General features: G+C 45.2%; 1 protein-coding gene across 1 annotated transcript in view; it reads right to left on the bottom strand.

The window, feature by feature from the left end:
• The window catches only part of LOC147031470 (endothelial PAS domain-containing protein 1-like), a 109,947-nt gene that overhangs the window by 84,994 nt on the left and 7,397 nt on the right, over positions 1–17,556 (bottom strand). Inside the window, exons 2-3 of the mRNA XM_085863703.1 lie at positions 3,972–4,183; positions 3,622–3,761 (exon numbers count right to left, since the gene is read on the bottom strand). Of these exons, the coding sequence (XP_085719829.1) occupies positions 3,622–3,761; positions 3,972–4,183 (352 nt within the window). The remainder of the gene's footprint in view (positions 1–3,621; positions 3,762–3,971; positions 4,184–17,556) is intronic.

Here is a 17,556-nt window from a genome sequence, read left to right as displayed (position 1 = left end):
ACGGGAATCCCATCTGCCGGCATTAGTTGGTGGACGTTACAGATCCCACGGTGCTCCTTTGCAAAGAGTAGGTGAGCTATCGCCAACATCATCGTCAAATTCCAAATTCCTGCCCTAACCAGTAGAGGACACCATCAGTAGCACAGCCATTCCCTTGGCCAATGATGCCTTGTGCTGCATACGAACAAACAAGGGGAAGGAACATTGGCTCCCGATGGGATCATTGAGCGCTTTTCATTCACTTCGATCTCCAATCTCTTTCAATATTTCAAACATTTCGCTCTCTTTGTCTTCCCCTTTTTATTTTACTTTCTTTCGTTACCAACGCTACCGAAGGTGGACGGAGGTGATCTTTTCACCCCCTGTTGTCTGTTTGTCCATGAGCAGGATATCTCAAAAAGCTGTGGACAGACGCAGACAAATCGGGAGAGGTTGTGTATGTGACAATGACAAATTGATTAGACTTTGGTGAAGATCTGGACATTAGAATCTCTAAAGTGATTTTTCACCATTGAGAGATAGGGCCAAAAACGATACAGTATATAGCAGGATGTCTCAAAAAGTTAAGACGCATTTGGACAAAATTTGGTGGACAGGTTGGTTGTGTGACAAGGACGAAATGATTCGATTTTGCTGAAGATCCGGGTCCGGATACTATGACTTTTTTAAAGTGATTCTTCACAATTGAGAGATGGGGCAAACTCGATGATATATAGCATGGTACTTCAAAAAGTTGTGGACGAGTTGGTTCGGTGACAAGAACAACCTGATTCGATTATGGTTCGGGTTCAGATCCTGATCCGGGTTATCATTGGGATACAAAATGTAAACTGTTCAGACTGGCGGACGTATGTGCTCTACCGAGTACCATTCTAGTTTTATTGATCTTACCTCTCCTACCTTTTCTCTCAGAGCTCATCCCCCTGATTTTCATTGTCACCCCCGAGTGTTCCATGATCCCACTCTGACGCCACCACTTCTGACTCACTCCCACCCGACATCAACCTCTCCTCTCCGCCTCTCCTTTCTCTCTCTTTTGCTGCAACGAAAGGTGAATGCCAGCTTCTTTGTGGTTCACACGGCGGTTGGCATATCTCACTCGGCGTCCCCTGGATTTCATCCATTAGCCTTTGAAATGTCCAATTCGATTCTCAAGTGATCAGGATCTGAGAAAAACTGCACAAGGTGTTCAATCATAAAGTCTGTACTCCTTTAAGGAGGGAAGCTAAGTCATCTGTCCTGTCTGATTGCAATTACTTGAGGATATTAGAGATACCACAGTGCCTTTTGAAAAGAGAATGCCATTGCATGGTGGTACAAGACCGGAATTCCAAAATTTCTGCCCCGATTACAACAGGAGACAGACAGGAGATGGGCACCACCGATCACAGAGACATCATGTTGGCACGATGTCTGCTCAAAAGGGATTGACAAGACTCAAAATGACATTTAATCTTTAATTTTTGTCTTGGTATCGTCTGACATTTAGAATTTCACAAGTTAGAGGGAAGGAAATGGCGGCGTGCCATCGCGAATCCTCGCACTTCCCACCGAAAACAAAGTTCAAAGATGACAAAAAGTTCTGCCAGGAATGAACCAATATTAAATTTTGAGTGGCAATTTTTTATTAACCTCCACCATCTTTGAAGATGGATGGAGGTTACTGTTTTCACCCCTTTCTGTTTGTTTGTTTGTTTGTTTGTAGGCACGATAACTCGAGAACGGAAGAAGCTACCAATGTCAAATTACACCACGTGATTCAGGAGGGTGATGGCTAGTGCTGATTAGATTTTGGACGAAATCGGTCAAAGGTCAAGGTCACAGTGAGGTCAAACATCCAAAACATTCGATTTTTGATGGTTTGGTACAGAATCATCGTAGAAACTTCTGGTTTGCATCGCTACCTTCTCCAGAGACAGCTTTTGTGAGACAAGGTCAGAGGTCAAGTTGACGATTTCGTTAGTACCAGTCTATGACTGCTTGTTTGTTTGTTTGTTTGTGAACAGTATTACAGAAAAACCCCTCGACGGATTTCAACGCAACTTGGTGGGGGGGGTTAGGTATGGTCCAAGGATTATGCATTAAATTTTGGACTTGGTCCCCCCCACCCCCAAAAAAAAATTGAGAATTTTTTTTTGCATTTCTACATGTTTTAAGTGATTTCCAACCCCCCCCCTCCAAAAAAAAAATTGTTCCCCCCCCCCAAAAATAGAGAAATATATTTTTTTGCATTTCTACATGTTTTAAGTGATTTCCAACCCCCCCCAAAAAAATTGTTAGAGAAATTTTTTTTCTTTTTTTGCATTTCTACATATTTTAAGTGATTTCCAACACCCCCCCCAAAAAAAAATTGTTAGAGAAATTGTTTTTTTTTTTTGCATTTCTACATGTTTTAAGTGATTTCCAAACCCCCCCCAAAAAAATTGTTACCTCCCCCTAAAAGAAATTGTTAGAGAAAATTTTTTATTTTGCAATTCTACATGTTTTAAGTGATTTCCAACCCCCCGCCCCAAAAAAAATTGTTTGAGAAAAAAAAATTTTTGCAACTTTTTTTTCAACAAAATTTCGATTTATTTTTTTTGCATTTCTACATGTTTTAAGTGATTTCCAATACCCCCCCCAAAAAAAAATGTTGGAGAAAAGAACTATAACTCTGTCAGCACTGTTGACATATTTAATTAATAAGATATAAGGTTCACTTGAGTGACCCAGCAGTATTGGTGGCGGAGGTTTTGCACTCTCCCAAGTGCTCCCCCTCTAGTTTTCTTCTGTTTTGACCCCTGCAAACCCATCTCCACCGCCTGGGGCATGAGCCAGGGGATCAAATCCCCCCAAAAAAGAAATCGTTACATATTTCATACGTCCCCCAATGTTGATTGACAAAGTTTCATTAAAAGACGTTTAAAAATGTGCCCGAAATTGCATTTTCTTGGAATTTGAACTTTTGACCCCACATTCAATGGGCTAGGCCAAAAATGGTTCCTGCTCTTGCACCTTCTTGCTATGTGATGATGCTAACTACCAAGTTCGGTGAATTTCTGCACACCCGTTTAGTTTAGGAGGAGATAGCATGACGGACGGACAGACAGACAGACAGACACAGACAGGCAGGAGCCGATTGCTGTGTAGAGTGGTGATGTTAGCACAAGATTGGGCAGAACCAGAGGCCGAGTCAAAATAAACTGCTAAACAAACAAAAAAAAAAACATGGCTTCCTCTAATTGTTGGATTTACTATACTGGGTTAATAATAACCAAGAGATTGTAATTTTTACTGAAAACATTTTACTTCAACCGAATGCCTTGTCTTCGCGTACCCTAATAATCAGATGTCACATGACCAAAGTGTTTTCTTTTGAAAATTGTTCAGACAAGGAAACTTTTGCTGTTCAAGGCACATAAAGCAACAAGATGAAGGAAGTAAACAACAGAGGTCTGTCCGTCATGACAAGGACTTTTCAGCCCGAGTGAACATCTGCCTATGACGTGTGATCAGTCGTTTTATGACAGGAATGTAGAAAGTCTGTTTCTTAACGCAAATGTTTTTAGCCAAGCAACGTGGTTACGGTACTTAGATTGAAAGGCCAATGTAAAGACACAGCTGACAAACATATATGCAAACCTGGCTGAAGCCTGTATACTTGACAATGGTCTCAGAGGCAAACATCACATCTCCAGCCCACGTAAGCATCAGCAGGAACCCATCCAGTGTTTCCAAGCACAATGGGTCTATCGAGGTCTTTGGAAGTTCCATTTCACCATCTAGTAAACACAAAAGAGGGAAGAATAGGTTTGATAGCCTTGCAGATATGTATGCTAGTTACCAATCAGCATCCTCGCTGACCATTACGTACAAATTGGGTTTTAGAATTATAATGTTTATCCTCTCGGTGGCCACTGGAACCATTATCGAATGTGGACACAAGCTTTTTTTTGTTTTCATTTTCACAATACAAGCACCAAAATGGGAACCTGCTCTCTCAACTTCTGCATTGGAACGCAGAAAGTGCCACAGACGCAGGGAGCCTGCAGCAAGCCGCACTATCGTGGTCTTGTCGAAGACCCTTGACGTTTTAGTCGGGATGGGCAAAGCCTGGGCAAGCTGCAAGAAGACCTCAACCTCCTGACTGCGCCGGCGGCGAGCTGCATCGCAGGACCTTTGCTTGCGACGTTCCGAATGGTTCCTGTTTGTTGGACAGAAAAGACATTATTTCATCACGACAAGCCCTCAAGATGTGATGAAAGGCTTCAGAGAGCCACGGAGATGTCAAAAAAAAGAAAATCATTTCGACAGTTTATTATAAGCATCAAATTTCATGAAATATCATTGAAAAACAACTGCACGCAAGTCTTTCATCGGTGTGGTGAATGCACAGTGCCACGTGATGTGGTGCAACAGAATGGATATCCTCAGCCTCATAATGTGGACCCAGGTTTTGTGGAGCGACACGTTGAGGTCCATATTGTTCTCATATGATTACATCGTTTGTAGGATCTCTTGAAAATCCAATCACAAACTTGTAAATAGTAGACACAACATGATGGGAGGACTACACCATGGTGAGGAAACTAACTTCCAGCCAATCAGGAGTTGGGAGAAGATGTTAGAGTGAGGACCCGGTTGTGATTCACACAAAGGTCGACTCCAGAAGATTATACAGCTGCACAGCAAGGCCAAAAGTATCTTTTTTTTTTTGTATACCTTGGTCGAGGCTCGTATGAGAGCAAACACACAACTCACAGCAAGGAGGCATGAGACAAGAGGGGCGGGAGTGGAAGGGATAAAACAGTGGGGAACAGACACATTAGGTGAACTGTGGAAGGGAGAGGGATGGGGATGGGACCGGGAACATGGCGAACAGAAGATGGACATTACAGGGACTTTCAGGAAGGAAAGCAGGGGAATTGAAGGAAGTGGGCTTGGGTGGATTATCGGGGGTAGAAAAGATCGAGGATTTGGATGGGGGAAGACAAGAGGTGGTGGTGAACAGCTGTTTTGAAAGCCTGGAGGGAAGAATGGGAAAGAATAGAGTGAGGAAGTTTATTCCAAAGGCGGGAAAAAAGAGGAATAAAGAGTGAAGATGAGCAGTGATTCGTGATTTTGGTAGTTTTACCAGAAGGGGGTTGTTGGCGGACCTTGAGCGCCCTGTGGAAATGTGGTGGGGACAAATCGCAGAGAGAGCAGGGGGGGCAAGGCTGGAGAGGAGTCGGTAGAAGACAGAAAGACCACCGACCAACCTGCGGTGATTGAGTGAGAGGCCCAAAGACTCAGCTTCATTGCGGGACATGATCTTAAATGCCCTGGTTTCGACAGCGTGAAGCCGAGAAAGGTGGGAGGCAGGAGCACCAGCCCAGAGGGGAGAGCAGTACTCCATCAGGCTACGGACAAAAGCTTTGTAAGTGGTCAGGAGCTCAAGAGGGCCGAGGAAGGACTTTGCATGACGGAGGATTCCCAGTCGGCGACTGGCTTTTGAGGCGAGGTTGGAAATGTGACTTTCCCAGGAAAGGTCATGGCAGATAGTGAGACCCAGAAGCTTGAAAGAAAAGACTTCTTCCAGAAGATTGTTGAGAAAGTGGATGGGGGGGGGGGTTTCTAAATGGTCCTTTCGAAGAGACATCATGAGAGTGTGAGATTTGTCTGGATTGAAAGACATGTTCCACGTGTTGGACCAGTTTGTGATTTTATCCAGATCTGCAGTGAGCGAAGAAGCTGCTGCTTGCCGGTCTGAGGGATGACAGATGGTACGGCAGAGGGTGGAATCGTCGGCAAAGAGAAATAGAGGATTTTCCAGAGAGTCCGAGAGATCATTGATGAAAACCAGAAAAAGAACAGGGCCCAGAACGCTACCTTGAGGAACTCCAGCCTGCACAGGAAGAGGGGATGAAAGAACTCCATTTAGGGCCACACGTTGACTGCGACAGGAGAGGAAGTCTGCGAGCCATGAGTGGAGATGGCCTTGAATACCATGGGAAGAGAGTTTGGTGAGTAGGGCAGGGTGCCAGACTGTGTCAAAAGCACGTGATATGTCCAGGGATACGGCTCGGATTTCCTGTCTGGCATTGAGGACCTCCATCCATTGATGGGAGAGCAGAAGCAGCATATCCAGGGTAGAGTGACCTGGTCTGAAACCAAATTGATGATTGGAAATCAAGCCATTGGAGAAGAGGAAGGATTTCATGTTTGAAGTGATGATGGATTCCATAACCTTGCTGATGATTGGGAGAAGGCTGATTGGTCTGGAGTTACAGGGATCTGTTTTTGCACCTTTTTATGCAGGGCAGTGATGTTAGCAGATTTCCAAGCAGATGGCAGATGACCTTGGGCAAATGAGAGGGTGAATAGAACAGAGAGAGGGTGAGCAAGAGCAGAAGAGCAGGCTTTGAGGACACGTGGGCTGATGCCGTCTGGACCGGTTGCAGAATCTGACTCGAGGTTTGAAAGCAAGCTCTCCACCTTGTCAGGAGAAAAGGATACAGAGTCCAGGGACAGTTGGGTGCGACTGGGTAAAGTGGGTAGAGATAGTGATGGGTTTAGGACACAGGATTTAGCTGCAAACACCGAGTTTCGACATTCAGCTTTATTACGTGTGGAATCAGCAGTGCGGCCATTTGAGGTAAGGGAGGGGATGGAGGGGGAACATACACCAGAAAGAGATTTGATTAAACGCCACCAGGATTTTGAGGAGGGAGAGAGGTTTGAGAGTTCAGACTTGAGATGAGAAAGATGTTGTTTTCTGGCTCTCCTGAGGGTAGATACACACTTGTTCCGAGCTTTGTGGAAGGAACTGAGATTGCCCTCAGTTGGGTTTGCTTTCCATGAGGCAAAGGCAAGTTGTTTCAGGACAACTGCCTCGCCACAAGCTTCAGTAAACCAAGGGCGGGAGGAAGGGTAAGACAACTGAACACGAGAGGGGATAAATCTGTGCATGAGGGAGAGCAAGTTTCTTTGAAAGAATTCCCAGGATGAGTTGATGTTTGAGAAAGTAGTGATAGGAGACCAGTCCGTAAGTTTGATGGCTGCTCGGAGACCCTGCCAGTCGGCTTGAGTGAAATGCCAGACTCGACGGCGTTGAGGTGGTTCTCTGATAACAGCCAGAGAGATGTCCACTTTGACAAGGACGTGGTCAGAAGAACCAATTGGAGCGAAGGAAGAGCAGCAGATATTGTCAGGGAAATTTGTCAAAATCAGATCCAGAAGAGATGGAGTACCATTGGTTGAGATCCGGGTCGGGAAGTTGACCGATTGAGTCAGTCCCAATGAGTCGCAGAAAGCTTTTGCTGAGGTGCCATGGCAGGTGAGAGAGGTACCCACACCTAGCCAACTGGCGTGATGACAATTGAAGTCGCCACATAAGAGGAAGAGAGAGTTTGGATGAGAAGATAGAAGATGGTCCATGTTTTCGGATAGTGAGGTGTAGATGGAGTCATCACTGTTCGGTGGACGGTACAGTACACATATAAACATGAGGTGGGAGTGGAGGGGAAGCCGAAGCCAGAGGTATTCCTGGGGGTGTGGGGGAGTGAGAGCAGTGCATGGAGAGTGAGGAATAGAGTCTTTGATGAAGAGAGCAACACCTCCACCAGGACGAGGCTCAGGTCTGTCATACCGTAAGAGGGAGTAACCAGGGAGAGATACTTGGGAGTCAGACACGTCTTGGGAGAGGAAGGTTTCTGTTAGGCAGATAATGTCTGGTTTGTCAGTGGCAACCTGTATGGAAAGATCTGAAAGGTTTGAGCGAAGGCCCCGGATATTTGAGGTCCACACTTTTAATGAAGAGGTAGGGGAGGAGGCTTTGGGTGCAGGAGGTGGAGGGGGAGGGGGAGGGTAGGACAAGGGACGAGGGGGGGGAGGTAAGGAGGGTTGTTGAAAGAGCATGGGGTATTGCAGAATAGCGAGAGGAGGGGGCCGAATGAGGAGGAGAAAAGGCTCTGTGGTGCTGGGGGAGAGGGGGGACAAGAGACAAGGAAGAAGGCAGTTGAGGATTTGAGGAGGTGGAGTGAAGAGATGGAGGTGAGAGGGCAGTGGAGGGAGGCAGGGTGGGGGATGGGAGGGGGGGCAAGTTAGAGAAGGAGGGGTGAGGGGGATGAAAGGTGGGAGAAAGGTGAGGGGGGATTTTTGAGAGAGGTGAGAGGGAGGCTTGGAGGGAGAAGAGTGGGATGGTTGCTTTGAGAGTGAGAGTGAGGGGTGAGGGGGTGAGTTGGCACTGAAGTTGGGAAAAAAAGAATGGTTGATGGAAAGAGAACATTCATAGCAAACTGGTTTTTAAAAGTTTTAGGTCGGAGATACGATTTAACACAATTCTTGATGGATGCAATGAAGGCGAATTCAGAGAATGGAGAGAAGAAGCGCTGTAATAGTTGGATTTTTTCGGCAAGGAATGAAGGAGAGGTCAAAATGAGAGCAGTCTGTTCAAATAGCAGAAGAGTAGTGCATTGTGAAACAGTAAAGAGTACCACATGTGTGAGAGAGGAAGATGAAGCATTATAAGATCGTTTTTGTTGTTAATATTAATGTTTGAGAGAGTTCAACAGATTAGGTCATGCAAGTGTAGAAAAAAAAAATCGAGGAAGAAGACGACGAGGAAGTTAAGAGGAGGAAGAAGAAGAAGCAGAATCAGGAGAAGGTGAGCATGTTGTTGTTGTTGTTGGGTATATATATATATTTATTTTATTTTATTTTATTTTTTTTTTTTGAGATAAGAAAGAGATTAGTTGGGAGAATGGGGGATGTTTGGAAAGTGGGGAGGATGAAAATTGAAGGTAATGGGGAGGATAGAAATTGAAGGTAATGGGGAGGATAGAAATTGAAGGTAATGGGGAGGATAGAAATTGAAGGTAATGGGGAGAAAAAACAAAACAAAAATAAAAAACCGATCGAACACCGAGTGGAACCGGTAGGCCTCAAGCCTAGGCCTAGGCCTCAAACACCAGGGAAGAACGTCAACAAAAATACTCACAAAATAGCACGATTTTTCAAACAAAACCGAACTAGGAACACACAGTAACATGCCGGTGAGAAAATTAAACAGTTAAAACGGGACAAATAACAACCGGAAACTTAACTTTGAGAACGTCAGCAGGGAGCCTCGAAGGAGACCTCTCGTCGCTCCAAAACCGGAACCGGAAGTCCTGAATAAAATCTAAATAAAATCGTTTGTCTCGTGACTGCCAAGATAATGAGAGTGTGCATCAATGAGCATGTGTTACAATTTGAGGGTAACCATGAAGCCAAGTTTGTTCCATTCAAAACAATTCAACTTGATTGCATGTTCAGTGTCTTCTTTGGTTTTGCATCACACGTACACAACATGATCCAAAATCACTTCCATTGCTTAGACTGAAAAACAATACTGTGTATATATATATATATATATATATATATATATATATATATATATATATATATATATATATACTGTCGGACCACACTATTCACAGGGAATACCGTCCTGAAAAATGCCATGAATATCGGGGAATTTTGTTTTATTTTAACATGGCTTAGGCTCATGGAAGAGTGATTACACCGAATAAATCAGGACACCGAAGAGGATTTTCCAGAGTCAGTGAGATCATTGATGAAGATTAGGAATATGGGGCCGAGAACATTGCTTCGGGGTACTCCAGCCTTGACAGGGAGAGGAGATGAAAGGGTTTCTTTGAGAGCCACACGTTGACTGAGAGGGGAGGAGGTCAGTAATCCAAGAGTGGAGTTGGCCTTGGATTCCATAGGTAGATAGTTTGTAGAGCAAAGCAGGATGCCAGACTGTAAGAAAAGCTCGATACATGTCCGGAGAGACGGCCCTGATCTCATGTCTGATATTGAGGGCCTCCGCCGTTATTTGGAGAGTACAAGCAACTTGTCCGAGGCAGAGTGACCGGGTCCGAATCCAAAATGATGATCTGAGAGAAGACTGCTGGAGAAAAGGAATGATTTTATGTCAACTGTGGTGATGGATTCCATGACCTTGCTGATGATTGTAAGTGTGGTCAGGTAATTGGGCTGTATTTAAGGGGATCCATTTTTGCACTTTTTTTTTAATGTAATGCTATGATGTTGGTCGATTTCCAATTTCCCAAGCCCTCGATGCTCCTATGGTTGGCAGTGAGTGTTCCGGAAGCAGCGGGGAGAAGAGAGTGGCATCTCTATGCGTGAGAATTGCGTGCTCGGCTGGTGCGTCACTCAGATTGTAGAGCACGGGTACGGTTTACCAGAGAACCTGGGATCGATTCCCAGTCTGAGTACTTAATTCTTTCCACATACAAATGTCTGTTTACCTGTTCATTTAATATATATATATATATATATATATATATATATATATATATATATATATATATATATATATATATATATATATATATATATATATACACACACACAAACATACTACATACATACATACTAGTAATAAGCATCCACAATCATCCTTGACCATGTTGTGTAACGTTGGCCAAGGCCCTCACTTTTTTTTACTTCTGCCCTCACTTTTTCAACTTTATTCGATTTTAAATTCATTTTTGCAGCAAACACTTGAGCAGTTCACACAAAATTTCCAACTTATCAGTGCTTACCCATCCATAATTTTTTTTTCTCGCAAAGTCACATGATGTTTGCATGGAAAATGTGGCCTGCGTTCCAAAAAGTCCGTTTTCTGAAGGCATGGGTTGCAGGGTGTTTTATGTATCTTCTATTTAAAATGTTAGTGCGTACGCGTCAGTGTGTCAGTCTCCTCCATAACTCCAAAACGATGAAACCTCGCGGCTCCAAACTTTGCATGCATACCAAGGGATCTCCAAGGAAGTGCATGAATGAAAACTGGGTGTTTCGGTGAATTTAAACACCCTTTTTGAAGATAATTAACTCATCTGATCATGAAAAAATAAATACAGGCTTTCCCCAACAGGGGTCTTAATCCACCATTTGTTTTAGCTTATTCAAAAGTGCGTTGGCGATTTTCACGCGATGACCTTTCATGGACTAATTAAAGTTTATCATCAAAATCTGTCTTCAGATTTGAGGATCGGAGATGGTGGACTAAACAACTGTCAAAATCTGAATTTAAATCTGAAAAACAAAAAAAAAATTACAGGTTCTTAAAACTAAGCGTATTTACTTGAAGCAAGGGAGGCTGTGATCCTTCCTCCACATTTACAAATTGCCAAAGGATTAAACTTAACTTGTTATACTGTTCAGAGAATTATATTGAGTGAAGAAAAGATTAAGGAATGTGTGTCACTTGTGTGTAACTTCATTGTAACTAAAGTGTAACTTCATTGTAACTAAAGTGTAACTTCACTGGAACTAAAGTGTAACTTCATTGGAACTAAAGTGTAACTTCATTGGAACTAAAGTGTAACTTCATTGGAACTAAAGTGTAACTTCATTGGAACTAAAGTGTAACTTCATTGGAACTGAAGTGTAACTTCATTGTAACTAAAGTGTAACTTCATTGGAACTAAAGTGTAACTTCATTGGAACTAAAGTGTAACTTCATTGTAACTAAAGTGTAACTTCACTGGAACTAAAGTGTAACTTCATTGGAACTAAAGTGTAACTTCATTGGAACTAAAGTGTAACTTCATTGGAACTAAAGTGTAACTTCATTGCAACTAAAGTGTAACTTCATTGTAACTAAAGTGTAACTTCATTGGAACTAAAGTGTAACTTCATTGCAACTAAAGTGTAACTTCATTGCAACTAAAGTGCAACATCATTGTAACTAAAGTGTAACTTCATTGCAACTAAAGTGTAACTTCATTGCAACTAAAATGTAACTTCATTGGAACTAAAGTGTAACTTCATTGGAACTAAAGTGTAACTTCATTGGAACAAAAGTGTAACTTCATTGGAACTAAAGTGTAACTTCATTGGAACTAAAGTGTAACTTCATTGGAACTAAAGTGTAACTTCATTGGAACTAAAGTGTAACTTCATTGGAACTAAAGTGTAACTTCATTGAGTGAAACAAAAATAATTCTGATAAAGCGCTCATCATCTCATCATTCTAATTGCTGAGCTTCCCTGTGTACATCACTCATCATCTGCCAAGGCAGCCATTCCTCAGCAACTGTTTCGTTGGAGTTGCTTGTTTGAGTGCTCCAGCCACTTGGTGAGTGCTCTACAAGTTGCTTGGTAATGGCTGTCTACTCCTCTAAGCTCCCAAAATTAATCATGCCAAAACTTTATTGGATCACTTTGTTTTTTTTAACCATGATACATCGAACTTGGGGTCATTTTATCACAATTCTTAACTTATAAACACACGAGCCACCACCTGCAGTGGGGAAGTGGTGGGAAGAGGGAGAAGGGTTGGGGTGGGGTAGAGGGAGGGAGTGGGGTAGAGGGAGGGAGTGGGGTAGAGGGAGGGAGAGTGGGATAGAGGGAGGGAGAGTGGGATAGAGGGAGGGAGTGGGGTAGAGGGAGGGAGTGGGGTAGAGGGAGAGAGGAAGTGGGGTAGAGGGAGGGAGAGAGTGGGGTAGAGGGAGGGAGGGAGGGTGGGTAGAGGGAGGGAGGGGTGGGGTAGAGGGAGGGACGGGGTGGGGTAGAGGGAGAGAGTGGGGTAGAGGGAGGGAGGGAGTGGGGTAGAGGGAGGGAGGGAGTGGGGTAGAGGGAGGGAGGGGTGGGGTAGAAGGAGGGAGGGGGTGGGGTAGAAGGAGGGAGTGGGGTAGAGGGAGGGAGGGGGTAGAGGGAGGGAGGGAGGGGGTAGAGGGAGGGAGGGAGTGGGGTAGAGGGAGGGAGGGAGTGGGGTAGAGGGAGGGAGGGGGTGGGGTAGAGGGAGGGAGGGGGTGGGGTAGAGGGAGGGAGGGGTGGGGTAGAGGGAGGGAGGGGGTGGGGTAGAGGGAGGGACAGGGTGGGGTAGAAGGAAGGAGTGGGGTAGAGGGAGGGAAGGAGGGGTGGGGTAGAGGGAGAGAGGGAGGGGTGGGGTAGGAGGAGGGAGAAGAAGTGGTGGTGGGAGGAGGGCTGGAGGGTGGTTGGGTAGAAGGTGGGAAGAGAGAGGGGAAGGGGTGGGGTAGGAGTCCGAAGGGAGGGGGTGGGAGTCCGAAGGGAGAGGAGGGGTGGGAGTCCGAAGGGAGAGGGTGGGGTGGGAGTCTGAAGGGAGGGTGCGTGGGAGTCCGGAAGGAGGGGTGCGAGGAGAAGGGCTGGGGAGAGAATCTGGAGGGAGGGGAAGGAGTGGGGATGGGAATCTGGATATACATACAATCTGGATGGTGGTGAGAGGGTCGTTGGGTAGGAGGAGGTGGGAGTCACATGTAAGGAAAGACCAGTCCCTACTTTTCTCAAGGGGAAGGGGCGGGAGGAAGGATCTGGCGTCACCATGCTTGTCAGGAATATAAACAGCCCCACTTTACTCGGCCCCGGCCCCGAATTATTGTTTAATTACACAAAGCGAGGATTTTTGAGATTTACTACGTTGTTACATTAAGACATTCTCCTTGAATCACTGGGGGAAAGTAATTCTGAAAAAAAAAAAAATCTGAAATTTGTAAAATGAGAATTTTAAATTAACAGAACAAATAAATAAATAAACCTCATGTGTGGAGCCTCCTGTGTCGCTCCCACTGAGACCTGAACAATGAGCTCAAAATAGTTCAAAAGGCCATGTCTGATGCTAATTCGGTTTTCAAACGAAAGAGCCGAGATCCTCTTCTTATATCCTTCCGCAGACGGGATGGGATGGGATGGGATGGGATGGAATGGGATGGGATGGGATGGAATGGGATGGAATGGAATGGAATGGGATGGGATGGTCTTGGAATCATCCGACCCCAAATGTACATCCTGGTCGTCCTCCTCCCGTTAACGTCCTTTCCTTCATCACCGCCTGCTTCCTCCGTCCCTCCTATCCGGTCTTGAAGCCTCCAAACTCCTTGGATGTTTTTTCACACATTTCAGACTGCTTGGGACACGAGTGCAAAGACCAAAAATAATGGAAAAATAAAACACATATAATAATATAATAATATATCTGCCCCCAGAGTTGGAGTGCAGACTGCAGAAGCTGCTGCCCTGGACACATCCACCACATTCGAAGACAGAAAGCAGTGTAACTTGATGTCAAGGAGCGTCCAAGAAGATCAGACCATTTGCTACGCACAGTCAAGGCAGGAAAGAATCATTTGTTCAGGGTGACGGTGACAATGAGCCAACACTTTTTAAAAGGGATCTTTAGCATTAACCAATGACCTCCCAGACATATCCTCCAGCTTCCCATCCTTTTTGGTGATCTATATCTAGATCTCCCAAGTTCTAAAATAAACACATTTCCCCCCGCTCCCCCCTCTCCCAAGCAGTTAATTTCAGAATGGATATTTTAGGATGGAGAGGAAAAAAATTGGAAAGAAAGGAGATGGAGGAGGAACAAGTGGTTTGAAAGCAGCAGCAATGGGAAATTCTGTAGGTATGCAAATTCGGAGTTTTTTTTTTTTTTTTTTGAGAAAGTGGAGGTATTAAAGGGAATTGCCTGAATGAGAGAAGCATTATAATTATTATTTTTTTTATCCAATTGATGAACCATTTCAATGAAAAAAAATTTGCGCAGTTATGTCATTGTGAACCTACTTGGCTTGCAAATCCATGATCCTGGATCTAAATTGCACATGCTGTTGATTTGTCCAATATGACATAATGTCCTTTTTAAATGATACAAAACATGTCTGAGCTCATCCATGAGCCTTCTATGAAGAGCATATCAGTATGATTGGGTACTGCATGAAACACAGACACACACACACACACACACACACACACACACACACACACACACACACACACACACACACACACACACACACGGAGACAAACACGGATGGGGAGATAGCTTGGTCCAAGAGTCGTGTGGTTCCTTGCTGTGGTTATGCTGGATGCTTCAAGACCAGGAGGGCTCTGTTGGTGGCAGCATGGATAATGACACAGCTTGGTCCATGAATCGTGGTTGTTTGTTGTGGTTAAGCTGGATGCTTCAGGGCCGGGGAGGGAAGGGGCTCGGTTGGTCATGGCACGGACGGGGAGACAACATGGTCCGATGATTTGTGGTTCTTATCTGTGGTGAAGATGGATGCTTCAGGACCAGGGAAGGCTCCATTCGGCCATGGGGACACCCTGGGTTTGGTGGTGTCGGTGGTCGGTGCCAGCGGCACGTAACGCGTGTGCTTGGATCATGGCTTGCACGTGCACAACAGTGATTTGTTCAAATATTGTGCATGTTGTGAACAGACATGTTGTGCATGGAGTGTTGCTCTTGTGTACACACGTTATGCATGACATATCATGCATATTGTCACGTCCGAGTACCGGTTAATACAGGATTCCTCAGAGCCGGGACCTTTCGTCACGAGAGATGGTCAAAACAGTCTTTTATGGCGCTGCGTTCATCAATTGCTCTCCTTTACCATTCCACAAGGTCACCTAAATGACACGGAATTGATGCGAAACACACATGCAAATCAAATGGCTGAAACACGTTTTCTTACCTTTTAACAAGTTTATTTGAAAAGCAAAGTACAGGGAAAAGGGTCAGCAGGACGCTATAATAAACGGAACAAACCAAGCGAGTCAAAAGACACAAAGAGGTGAATGGGGATATGCAAAGTTACATACAAGAAGGAGAAATAAAATGTAAAACACCTAACCCAATGGTCACCGGAGATCACACTTGAACAAGACAATAATGCGAGCGGGACTTCCCTTTGTCTACGATGCGCATGGAGGACGCAGGACTCAATGCAGGCTGCTTTAGAAACCAAGAGCGAGACGAGAGCCAGCCACGATGGTGTCCAAAGATGAAGTAAACCAGCTGCGAGCAGGGCCAGCGATGAGTAGGCCTTCAACCAGGCCACATGGTCCTCTTAGTTCTTTTCCCCAACGAGGCCTCCTGGTCGCCACTTCTTCCTCCTAAAAGTGCTTCTATACACTTTGTGCATGTGGGGCTCTCCTGTATGAGGTCTTTCTCTTCCTCTCTCCAAGGGCAGGGTGATACCAGCTTGAGTCTATCCCAAACCTTCTACAAGACCACAAAACCACAAGAATGTCTCCTCACAAGCTCCTCCGTGGACCATTTGCTCGGCCTTCTTCACAAGCATCTCTTGGTTCTCACTGGTCGACTCAAGCCCTCCTCTTCCTCCTGGGTGGAGTCTTCCAACGAAATACCAGCCAGCAAAATCGTAATCAGCCTAGTTGCGCACACGTGACATGTGTGCCTCTGCGATGGGAGGTCTTCATATAGCCCCACCTCCAAAGAAGAGGTATTTTTGCATCCATAATTAATCTGTCAACCCTGTCTAAAAATTACATATGTTGCCTCCTCAGCAGCATGTGCAACAAACGACTTGCTCTGACAGGTCCCTGTTACATGGCAATCTAACCTACGCGAAACACACGGACCATACTACACTTACCACAGACAACCAATGGATCACCCCCCCAAACCTTTCCACATAACAATATTATACAGTATACACAGTTATATGTAGCATGCATGATGCACATGTTATATACACATATTATGCATGACATGTAGTTTCAGGCACATCCATCCAATCTAAGTCAAAACAGCAGACGTGTGTAGATATGTATGCATGTGTATGTGGTCACGTGCATGACAACCTTCTGACGCACCAACCACACCGATGTGGTTAGTGTCACGGTGAAGCCCCGGAATCTTCCAGGACAGCCGACCTTTCACAAGGCAACACCAAGCGGTCATCATTGGCCTGGCGTGATCCGGCAAGGGCCTCTTACCCCGCTGGATATAAAACAAGAGTGCGTTCAATGTAACCCTACAGACATCCCCAAAAATGGACCCGATTGTCTGTGTGACAAAATGGCGGAAACACGAGACAAGCGTTCCTTTGGAGATAAATAAATAAATAAATACACAAGAAACGATAAACACAAATCCCGAAAACAACCAAAAAAAAAACCACAAGACAACCACCTATCGTCCCGTAGGCGCCGAAAATACAAGAGCACAGATACAATAACTGGGAGAAGAGAGGAAAAGGCACATGGTCATGGTGAAGAACACACACGGTAGCTACTTGTCTCCACAAGGGCAAGATCATTAGCAAGAGAGTGAGGGTGAGCCACTGGATAGAGTGCGGAGCATCAGCCGCAGGTTCGAGCCAGAGGCCGTGCTGTTTCAAGAGCGAGCAAACTGACTGACACAGGTTGGTGTTAGGCCCCAGGCTTTTATAGCCAAGCCCCACCCAATCACAAATCACAGCCCCAGGAGTTACACCAATCACAGTCCAAGGCCCTCAGAAATTCCCACCCTGACTGAAGTCCTTCTGCGAGCCTCCCCAAATCCCAGCCTCGGCACCGGAACCTCAACCCCAGCTGGGAGACAGCTACGGAGGAGCCATTTCCCCCCCTTCCCCCATCAGTGGAAGTGGCGTGGAGAAGGGAGGGTTGTGCAAACGTGCTGTTTTACCCGAATCCTACCCGACCCTGCCCGTTTCCACGGGGGGGGGGGGGACAAATGTACGGGACGTCTTAACTATGTAGCCATCTCTAAATCAGACAACGCCCGTCCCCTCGTGGGCAACACCAAGCACTTGA

This window comes from Eptatretus burgeri, chromosome 2 (assembly GCF_056783735.1).
Source record: "Eptatretus burgeri isolate ZD-2024b chromosome 2, Ebu_testis_v1, whole genome shotgun sequence".
NCBI lineage: Eukaryota > Metazoa > Chordata > Myxini > Myxiniformes > Myxinidae > Eptatretus > Eptatretus burgeri.
Note: the sequence above shows the minus strand (reverse complement) of the source record. Positions and strands in the feature narration are given on the sequence as shown.